At 37.7% G+C, this 11,999-nt stretch overlaps 2 protein-coding genes across 2 annotated transcripts; one reads left to right on the top strand and one right to left on the bottom strand.

Moving 5' to 3' along the window:
* Positions 1-217: 217 nt before the first annotated feature.
* Positions 218-988, top strand: LOC107493574 (transcription factor RAX2; the record flags this gene model as incomplete). The annotated part of the gene is given in 1 exon segment (XM_016114651.2): positions 218-988. A coding segment is annotated over 1 exon segment (684 nt), but the record flags the coding sequence as incomplete, so codon positions are not given.
* Positions 989-2,776: 1,788 nt separating this feature from the next.
* Positions 2,777-3,220, bottom strand: LOC107493575 (uncharacterized). The gene has a single exon (XM_016114652.1). The coding sequence runs from the start codon at positions 3,218-3,220 to the stop codon at positions 2,777-2,779; it is 444 nt and encodes a 147-aa protein (XP_015970138.1).
* Positions 3,221-11,999: the final 8,779 nt, after the last annotated feature.

Genomic DNA, 11,999 nt, shown 5'->3' with positions numbered 1-11,999 from the left:
TACTATTTCAATTATTTTGAATGCAAAGATTCTAATATATACCGTTATTTTCATATGAAATTGATAATTGAAAATTGTTAGATTGCTTAATATTTTAACTAAATTATCATTTACCAGTTTTTAACTATTAACTTCACGTGAAGATAACAGAGAGCGTGAGTTTAGCTAATTTCATTTATAATTGTGACTTGTGATATGAGTTTTCATGTGTATATATAGGTGGTCAATAATAGCATCTCAATTACCAGGGAGAACTGACAATGATATCAAGAATTATTGGAACACCAAGCTTAAGAAGAAAATGATGATGGCCGTCCATGATAATAGTAATAATAATAATATACTATCTTCTTCAATTCTTCAAAGGAAGCCTCCTACTCCCCCTCATCATGAACAAGTTACCCTTTTATCCATGTTGCAAAATAATCCAACATCATCATCATTCATCAGCCATCATGGTCCTGCTGATGGATCATCCTATTCTTCATACTCATCAAGCCTTCTGAGTAGTGGTGGAAATAACTCTTCTACTTCCAATTCCAATTCCAATTTTCAAGGGCAAGAAAGTAATTTGATGGGACATAGCATGTTTGTGTTTGGGGGTGAAGCTACTACTAATAGCTGCAGTTCTTCTGATGCTAGCTGCAGCAACAACAACAACAACAATCATGTGATAGAGCATGATCATCATCACCATGGAACTTTTGTTGATCTCTACAATAACAATAATAATGGTGGAATATTATGGGGAGAAAATCCATTGGTGGAGGATTATGGCATAGTAGAAGAAATCAAAGAGCTAACAGCCACTACTACTATTACTACATCTACTGCTAATTGTAATAATAACTTTTTGTTTGCTGAAAAGAAGACAGACGAAAGGGTCATGTACTACTATTGAGTACTAATATTCTATCATATCATGCTCACTTTCTTTATTATGTTATTGCCTAACAATAATAACATACATCACATTTCATCGCTTTTTGTCTTTTCTCTACTTTTTAGAACTTACCTACACCGTAGTTAGTTATCTCACATTATGTATGTTATTTCTGCAGCTTTGATTGTTATCGAAGCTTGTATTAATCTTCATATACACACTTAGAAGCCAAGCAAGCTAGAAATTAGAGTACCTTGTCATTCCTAATAATTTTCAATAGTATGTATTATTTGACCTTTTTTTCTTCAAAATTTCAATCATTAGCCTAAAACCGATTAATCAACTTATCATCCATCATTTATTGATTTAGTTACTATATAACTAATTATTTTCTTCTTATAAAATTTGAATAATTTTAAAATAGAATGCCAATAATAAGATACTCAATCATTGAGGCATTATTCTTTCAAAAATTTTGATGATGACCGAGAGTTATAGTGATTACTAACTTTAAATATACAAGTCACATTTCTTTTAATTTCACAACAATAATTTTGAATATATGCAACAACACTCTATCACATGAGGCTTTACGACACCTTATATTCGTGACTTCGTGTCCCGAACGAGTTGGTGGTGCTTTTGAGTGTGATGGTGGGGACCGGCTTCGATCTGGGTATGGTGAGTGAGGACTGAGGTTTCGCAACCTCTCGAGCTGTTGCGGTATGAGGGGGGAGCCACCTACAATGACACTCCGACGCCCAAGTCAGAGTTTACACAGGCGGTTCGGACGTGTGACGCCAGCCGGATCAGCCGCTCGGATCGGATCGTCTCGCGTGTTGTGCGGGGCTAGAACACCTTACAAATAAAGATACATATATGGTATTTGAAGGAGTATAATTTAACTAGGAACATGTGAAAAAAAGATAAACAAATTTACAATTTCATCCGGTATCAAAAGATTTAACTTAACACAATTCCATTTATTATTTTTAGCTACTTCAATCTCATTATTCCACGAGCAGGATAAGACTACCATCCTCATCGCGGGCGGGACAAACCATCATCCCACAATAATTATCTCCGATTAATCAAGAGTTTATCCAGACATAGTTCAATTTAATCTATTATATCACTTTCCAATGTATTCAAGCTTTATCAATTAATTATTCGACTCTATAAAGAAATTAAAGGGATTATAAATATGTTGAAAAGGTTAAATAGTTCAAAAATAACGTTTTGGTCAAAACTGAATAGTTACACATACGCACGCTTTCTATTAACTTAAATTTTTAGGAGAAACCAATTTTATAATTTAATATCTAAATTTTTATAATTTAAAAATTTAATATTCAATTCTTATTAATTTCAAAAGAAAGAATTTTGGCATAAACTTAATAAAAAGAAAAAGTAAGTACATTTTTTCTATATATAAATTTTAAAATAATTAAAAAAAATCTCTTTGAAACAAGAGAAATTAAGACAGAAAGAGATTATTGTTATTCATTTTTACACAGGGCTTTCTGAGTTTAATTGCCGGCATGTTTTGTAAATTGAAGGGCAAGAATAATTATGTTAAATATGTCATATCACAAAATTTATCAAAATTAAATTATATTATTATTTTAAAAATATTAATTATATACTAAAATCAATCATTATACAATTATATATAAATATAGGTATAGTATTATTTAATTTAATTGTGAGGTTTGAGTTGCCGTAAGCATGTGAAACTTCTTTCTATATCGGAGCATGACTAAGAAAGATTTATACTTTTTTAATCTTTTTTTTTTGAATCAAAATAAGCTCAACACACTAATGTGGAGCAACAAAAGAAACAATAAGAACATCATGTAAAAAACATAAATCCCTATAGCTTTCGGATCGCCATCAACCACCAACAGCTTCCCTTTTAGTCCATTCGTTGTAGCTCAGCAATGTCTTTCTTATTATGAAGTCCACACCTGTTTCTTGATTCTGGAAAATTCTAGCATTACGTTCCATCCAAACGTTCCAAATAACTGCAAAGAACCCCGGCAACCATTTCTTTTGCTCTTGTTTCCGCTTATGCCTACCAGTCCACCTCTCAAATAGTTCTCTTATGGTCCCAGGCATAGACCATACCTCCCCAAAAGACCTCAACCACCTGCACCACACCTGCCATGTGTACTCACAGAGGAGAAACAAATGCTCCACCGACTCTATCTCCTTCTTACAAAGCACACAGAGAGTATCACTGAGTCTAATAACGCCTAGTCTACTCAATCTCTCCTTAGTATTCACTCTACCAATGAGTACAAACCACCCAAACAGCTCAATTCTCGGCGGTACCATCCCTCTCCACACTGAACTTGTGTAACTCTAACTCGTTATCTCTTCCGACAGCATCTCCGATTGTAAAACCTGCACAACAAACTTGGTAGAAAAGACTCCTTTACTATCAAACTTCCAAACCAAATTGTCATCTTTACCATCTAACAGCTTCACCAGCCTTAGCCGCTCATCAATTTGATGGACCAGTTCCAACTCCCATTGGAACAACTCTCTCCACCACTGGAAATTTCATATCCACTCAAGCCCATCCCAAAATCCACAATCCCCTATCAGCGATCTCTGCTGATTCGAAACAGAATATAATCTTGGAAAAGCCCCCCTTCAAGGGGCCACCTTGCAGCCAGTTATCTTCCCAAAACAGGGTCCTCCTCCCATTCCCTATCTCCATCGCCAGGCCAGTAAGCATTTTGTCTTTTATCCTCTGCTCTTTTATATTAAGATTACATATGTCTTCCAGGGCCCTCCTTTATCTGGTAGCTGCTGGCTTACTAGCATTACATCAGGATTCAGGTTGTTGCACGAGCAGACAATCCTCTTCCGTAAGGGACACTCCTCTTTAGAAAATCTCCACCACCACTTAAATAAGAGCGCTGTGTTCCGAAGCACCACATCTCCAACCCCCAAACCCCCAACCTTTCTTGGTGCCTGAACCAACTCCCACTTAACTAGCGGAATACCGTCGTTACCATCCCCTTTGCACCACATAAATCTCCTTTGCAATGCAATCAGCTTATCCGCAACTACCTTTGGCATCTTGTATAGACTGAGGTAATAGATAGGTAGGCTATTCAAAACTGATCTAATAAGCACAAGCTTACCTGCTTTGGTTAGAACCTTTGCTTTCCAGAGGCTGAGCTTCTCTTCCACCTTATCAATAATCGGTTTCCAAGTCTTTACCAACCGAGGATTCACACCCAAAGAAATTCCGAGATATCTTACAGGTAGAACCGCTTGCTTACATCCCAGCAACCCACAGGCACTATTCTCAAAATTAATGCTCAGTCCCGACATCAACTCAAAACACCGCAACAGTCTCCTATAATTGACTATTGTCTCTGTCACCGGGGGGCAAAACAGAATCGTATCATCTGCAAATTGTAAGTGCGACAATCCGATCTGCTCACCTCCTACTAGCAGCGGTTCAATACGCTCATTCCTGACCGCTTCTCCCACCATCCGATTCAACACGTCGACCACCAATACAAACAGAAACGGAGATAGGGGATCCCCTTGTCTGAGGCCTCTTTCCATGTTGAACGGCTTGGATGGTGACCCATTCACCAGCACAGACATAGTGGCCGTGCTGACACACTCCTTCACCCAATTCCTCCAGCGCTGTCCAAATCCCATTTTCTGAAGTACTATATCCACGAAGCTCCATCTGACTCTATCATATGCTTTATGAAAATCAAGTTTAATAATTGCCGCTTTCCTTCTCCTTGCCTTAAGCCAATGAACTGTCTCACATGCTATGAGAGCACCATCATGTATTTTTCTACCTTTCACAAATGCAGTCTGAGTCTCACCCACCAATCCTGGCATAACTGACCTCATTCTTCTCACCAGCACCTTCGATATCACCTTATACACACATCCCACCAAACTAATCGGCCTAAAATCCTTAATTTCCTTAGCACCCAAGAACTTTGGAGCCAGTGTCACCCATGTTATATTCACATCTGATGGTAACGTTGCCCTTTGAAAGAAATCCATCACCGCCACTGTGAACTCCTGCCCAATCTCTTCCCAACATTTCTTAATGAAATTTATATTATAACCATCACTACCTGGGGCCTTCGATGATTCACAATCCCAAACTGCCTCCTTAATTTCCTCTGCAGACGGTAACACCTCTAAGGCTTCTGACTCCTCTGTATCAATTTGCGGTAACAACCCATCCCAAACACCAATCCTTGGTACATACTCCTGCTGGTACAGTTCCTTGTAGAATCCCCTTATTGCATGCTTAATTCTTGCCTGATTCCTCACAAGCCGTCTCTGAATCATCAAAGCATCAATCCTGTTATTCCGCCTTCTAGCCGATGCAATGTTATGGAAGTATCGAGTATTTCCATCCATGTCCCTCGCATGTTTAGACCGAGACATCTGCTTCCAATGGATTTCTTTTCTAATGTACCATTTTTCACAAAATCTCACTAGCGCCTTCCTTCTAGCTTCCGTTGTACCATCATAAACCCCCTCACTAACCTTCTCATCCAACTTCCAGATCTCATCCTCAAACTTTGTGATTCTGTTATCCATATTACTAAAGTTTGCCTTATGCCATTGCCTCAACGGAAGCGTCAAAGCCTTCAGTTTACCAAGAAACGGTCCTTCGCCCAATGTCCGCCATTCATTTTTAATCGTCCTTAGAAAACCCTCATGGGTAAACCAAGAATCCAAACTCCTGAATGGTCTAGACCCCCATCTCCCTCTTATATCCTCCACAATCAACGGGTAGTGATCGGATAATCCCCTTGGACCACCTTTCAGCCTAATATCAGAGAACTCCTCCACCCATTCTACATTAACCAGCACCCTGTCAATTCTGCTACAGGATTGACCTCTGAACCAAGTGAATTTTCTTTCAGAAAGGGGAAGATCTACCAACTGCATGTCTTGCACCCAACTCTTAAATTCTTCTGCTGAAACCGGCAAACTCTGCAACCCTTTGCGATCTTCAACTTGCAAAATTTCATTGAAGTCCCCCATCAAACAAAAAGGAACCTGACACAAACCTGCGATATATCTCAACTCCCCCCATACCACCCGCTTAGCCTCCCTACCAAGCACCCCATAAACCAAACAGTAAGCACACTGGAAGTTGTTCTTTGTTAATACTCCCTCAATGCACTACCATCTCTCTCCTTTATAACAATTCCTTTTCTGAAACATATTATCATCCCACAACAACAGGAGCCCCCCAGCTGCCCCAATAGATTCCACAAACTCCCACTCTACAGAACTGTTACCCCAAATCCTACCAACATCATATTTCAAAATATCCTCTCTTTTTGTTTCAATCAAGCCTACCATGTTTAGATTATACTTTTTCTTCAACATTTTAACCATGCCCAACTTCTCGTCCCCCCTCAAACCCCTTATATTCCAGCAGCTTACAATCATTTAAACAAAGTATTGCTCACCTTATGTTTGTTCTTTGGACGACTCCTTCTTGCCTTTTCTTTTTGTTTTGCCAATTTTCGCTTTTTCTCTATTTTTTCATTTTGAGCTTTCAATATACTCTTAATATCCACTTCCTCATCGTACAGCATAGCACTAGATTCCACCGCTAGTGCCCAGGAAACCTCATTTTCCTTGGCTTGTGCTTCCATGGAGATGCGGTTATCCTCTCCCTCAGTGATTCCGCCGCTACCTATTCCAGATCCAGCCCCTTCCTCACAGGTTTCATCATTCTTAACCAATCCTTGGATGTCCTCATCTTCTCCGTGAGACTCCCTCAAGGATGTCGCCAGCCCTCCCAACCCTTCCATGTGAATCTGTGTATCCTGGTCAGCCCTCCCTCCATCAACAAATCCTTCTGGAGCCGCCCGCACCTGCACCATGTTCTCATGAACATCGCAAGTCGCGCCTGCAATGTCCACCTCCACAATCGGCCCCTGTTCAAACCCCTGACAGCCACCAGTAGCGCCTCCATCCAGTTCTGCCACCAACCGTTCCTGCGCAGTCGGACTGTCCCGTCCGACGTTGCCCTCCGCGGTCACCAAGTCCAACCCCACACCGCCGCCCACAGACGCATCATGAAGAACCCGCACAGCCCTCCTATCCTCCACAACTTCGCTCCTCCCCTGAACGTTCCCCTGCCCAGCAGTCACATCGTCCTCGAGGCCAGCCGGCGACCATCTCTGTTCCGTTCTCCTGGATCGTCCGGCGGCCCCCTCCCCATTACCGAATTTGGTCGCGCCACACCCAGCCAAACCCTTCACACTTCCCCTAACCTTTGCCTGACTCAGCAAATCCCGGGTCATGGCACCCCGGTTTGCTTCCTTCCAGCCCACCATAGGCCCACCCGGCTTCCCCCACCCAATACTCAGATCCTCATACTCCCATGCCCCCATTCCCTGTTTAGGTAATATTGGGCTTAAGTTATCATGGCCCAGCTCCCATCCTTCTAGACAGCGCCCATACTTAGCCTTTATTGGCTTCCCCATGCGCAAAAGCCCAGTTAGTAAACCTTTAGAACCAAAATCTCTCCCTATCCCAGTACTAAACTCCTGTGTAACCATTTTATCAGAGTCTCCTTCCTCACACCCACCAAATCTCTCCACAACCTCCTTCCCATTATTTCGAGAACTACTATCCGATTCTGCTTCTGCTCCAATCTTTTTGAAATTCAAAAAATTAACGTTCATATCATTCACTAGAACCTGAGAATTGACTATGCTACCCTTGTCCTGGTCCCCCCTGTTCGTTTCCGGTGATCAAGTCCGCCGTCGGATCCCACTGCATCTCCCCCTTTCTCCGGTTATGTTCACAATACCCATCTACAGCTCCCCCTTTACAAACCTGCTCCTGTGCCACCAAATTCCCAGTCTCCCCTGCCTCACATCCTGTCTCTTTCACATAAGTTGCAACCTCCTTCTCCCCAATAGCAATTCGTACCCACTCTCGAATTTCATCAAACTCACATGTGTCAATTTGAACCCTTCCCATCCGAAATGAAGCCCTTTCTCCTGTTGGAACAGCACAGTGGAGAACGTCTCCCCATAGGCCTCCTATCGCTTTGAAAGTTTCAGACGACCATACATGAAGCGGCAATCCATAGCACTCCAACCATACTCTGCGAGACCCACCACATTCCTCCCAGCGCCTAATTCGATGAAAGATTTGTAGCATAGTATCCAGTTTAAACGTGTACGCCTCATCAGCATGCTCCACCGTATCAAAAGTTAATAAAACTTTTGTCTTTCCGATCTCCCGGACATCTTCCACATGAGGCATATTGGTGTGTATTACCATCTATGCCTACTAAAATTTTCAGAATTATATATATTATCATTTTATTTATTATTACAGTAATCATTGTTACTTCTATTTTGAGTGTTTTTTTAGACTTAATAAATATAAGAGAATGAATTACTAATATCTTATTATTTCTACTCTAAATTATATTCCCTCAAAAGAATGTTTAATGAATATCCAACTTAATTCAAATAAATAAATTAAATAATAGATTTTGTGACCATCAAAATTATATTAAAATTTAAGAGTAATAAATAATCGTCTTCAAGGTTTTCAAAAATTACAATGTGTACATCCACTATACTTAATATATCCAAGCCAAGGTTTATACCAATCATAAAAATATAATAAATCAAAATTTAAATTAAAAAAATGTGGTAGTTTTGTTTAAAAAAGGTGACAATTTCAAATAGAAAAATCTTGAACAAGTGATAAAAGATAAAAGTAATATATATGGTTCACTGGTTTATAGGTTCAACCGATTCGACCGTAATTGAACCGAAAAACCGTTTTATAATAATTAAAAAAATTACAATAGAACCTTAATAGAAGTTATTTTCTTCTAATAACTAAATATAACTACAGATACTTCTGACCAATTGTAACCTCTGCATGAGAGTACACAATTATAATTTTAGAGTACATAAATTGTAACTTCTGTAAGATATGTAATTGGCACTTTTTTTGAACATATTCAACAAGTCTTCATGATTTCTTCAACCATTACATGTCGAATTTCAACCAACTTGCTCCCCATTAGTGCATAGTCAGTTTTACATACATATAGAAGAAGAAGCTTCATTATAAAGTGTGTTCAAGAACATGTGCAAAGCAATCGCACAAAAATCTATCTTTTTAATATACGCATGATAAATCAAGATTATGACCCTAAATCTGACTTCCATCCAGATAACATGATATAAGCAGGGTTGGACTTGCAAAATTAACATTATATAACCTAGTTATGTTTGTTTTATAAATACGATTACACAGATACATGATATTTTAAAATAAACCAAACAAACATGCATTTCAGAAATTACAACTCAGGAAAAATTCTCAAACTTTGAAGCATACTACTGTTAAATTATTTCCACTCCTAGTTATCAAAACCACTTTGATTATTCAAAGAACTATTCAGCAGCAACACACAATGGTTAATGCAGAATGCATTCACATATGGTGAAAACAGAACAATTGTTTCCCAGAACAATGGCTCGTTGATTTTTAGAACAGACTTTTCTTATTAAATGAAGTGAAAGTTAATACTGCAATGATGCACTACAACTCATAAAAGATTATAGGAAACAACATATCCAGGATTTCACCACCAATACAAACAGTTTCTGTGTTTCATAATTTACCGATCATAGAGTAGAAGATATCATTCTGATTTGATTTTTCATGTCACCACTTTCATGCATATATTCATTAAGAAATTAAATAAAATACAACAGATAAAAGAGGGGGTTGAAGGGGAAAAACAGCAAAGTTCAATATTAATTAAGAACAATTATTCAACCTATTATTCAACCTAGTAATTCACAAATCAATTAACAATTATTCAACCCATAACAAGTTCACAGATTATTCAACAATAATTATTCAACAATTGTTGTTAAAAAAAATACCTAGAAGCTAGAAGCAATGAAGCATAGAACAGAGCTGGCGATGGAGGCAGGAACATAGCTTGCGATAGAGGAACAGAGATGGCACCGGCGACGGTGAAAGAGAGCTTCGCGATGGAGGCAGGAGGCGAGCCCGGCGACTGGGCTTCCACTACTGAGAGTCTGAGACATTAGCTACACGAGCAGGAGTGAGGGACCGAGTGAGCTTCGAAGCTCCAACTTGCGATGGCGTCAAGATCAGTCCGGTGGCTGAACGAAAGGGAGGGACTGAGCTCACCGGCGTTGAGAGGAATGACTAGCTCGAGGGTGATAGGAGGGACGAGGGAGAGAGTGTGTCCTGCTGCTGCGCCGTTGGAGAACTGGAGTGAGTTAGGGTTGGTAAGGGTTGGGAGGGTTACTGGTTAGAGATCATAATGCTAAACGGCTGCGTTTTGGCATTGTCTGGGCAAAATAAGAAAACCGGCCGGATTCCGGTTCGGTTCGACTGACCGGTTACCGGCCGGTTTAGCGGTTCAACTCCGATTTTTAATTTTTGCGGTTTTGGCATCTAACCGAACCGTAATTCTCATCGGTTCGCGGTTGAACCGGTTCGACCGGGCGGTTCGAACCGGTTTTCAGAACATTGATAAGATGTGAGTGGTAATAGCAAGACCGAGCAGACGAAATAGCGTTGGTATAAAGAATTAGAATGCAGAAGAGAACATTTCTCCTCTTTCTTGAAATGGCCGGTTGTATATTCAGCTCTTCTACTACTATTTCTTTGTACATTGAGACACAAGCAACAACAAGGAACAATTCAAACACTTTGACTTCTGATTATTTATAAGGACACTACGTTATAGGTTATCCAATCAACAAAATGGGACAATGTCATTTATGCCTTCAAGAATATTGAGTTATTGACATTGTCAGTTCGTTGTTACTTTGTTCATTACCGTGTATATGCATATAGCGTGTTTTGCTGAAATAAAAAGATCACGTGCACATTATTTTTTTTTTGTTTTTTTACTAAACATAAGAAAATTCGAATATACAACTTTTAAATGAATATAATGAGACTATGCTATTTGAATTATAATTTGTTAGTTGCACATTAAATTTTAGTAGTTACTAAATAAATTTATTTATGTATGTATGAATATATATTATTTAATTTTTTGTATGTGTTATAATTTAACATATATTTTATATAAATAATTAATTTAGTAATCAAATTTCTATACACACCTAATATAATTGTTTATTAATCACTTTAAGAATTAGTCTCCAACGCATTTTTTATTATTATGCTTTTTATTATTATACTTTTTTCTTTTGAAATTATTTTTTTATATTTTAAATTTTTTAAAAAAACATTAATATATTTTAATATTTTTATTTTTTAGAGATATTTTAATATATTCTATATAAAAAATTTATATTAAAAAGTAAAAGAGAAAAAAAAGAGATAAAAATAAAAGGTAAATAAATAGCGTAGAGGAAGAACTAGACTTACTTTATAGAGTAAATAATAGTTTCTCAAGTTGTAATGAAATAAAAAGGTAAAAACCATAATTAATCTAAAATAAAAGAGTTGAGTAGCGAATTATTGTTTGCCGCCTAAGCAAATAAAGAAAACCATGTCGTCTTATATATATATGAAGATGCATAGATTTTTTTACCATCAACATTTAAATCATACGTAAAAAGAAAAACGTTATTATTATTTGGATTATAGCGTACAGATTTATCTATACAGATTAATGAATTATGTGACAAGTGGCACTATGATGTTTGAAAAGAAATAGGTTTAGCAAAGACATTTGTTGGACTTGCAAAGAGAGCCACGACTTAGAGGAGAATAACCATTAACCAGCTACTTGTAAAGGAGGTGACTCATTGTTTTAAGATTTGGTCATGAATCGTTCTTTTTTGTTATAGAATTTCTTCTTTTTGTTTTTTTTTTTATTTTTTTGGTCATGTAGTGGGTACTTAATTAGATAGGCTTTTTTCTTGATTTTTTTTATTTGATTAGATTGAACTTTATTTTGAAAAAAAAATATATTAAATGTGTATTTAATTTTTTGTTATTTTTTATGAAATCTAAGAATGCAAATATTTAAAATGAAATAATAACAAATTATTTTATTTTAAATTAAAAATGTTAAGTTTAAGAAATTAAAGAGACT

The sequence above is a fragment of the Arachis duranensis genome, chromosome 6 (genome assembly GCF_000817695.3).
Source record: "Arachis duranensis cultivar V14167 chromosome 6, aradu.V14167.gnm2.J7QH, whole genome shotgun sequence".
NCBI lineage: Eukaryota > Viridiplantae > Streptophyta > Magnoliopsida > Fabales > Fabaceae > Arachis > Arachis duranensis.
Note: the sequence above shows the minus strand (reverse complement) of the source record. Positions and strands in the feature narration are given on the sequence as shown.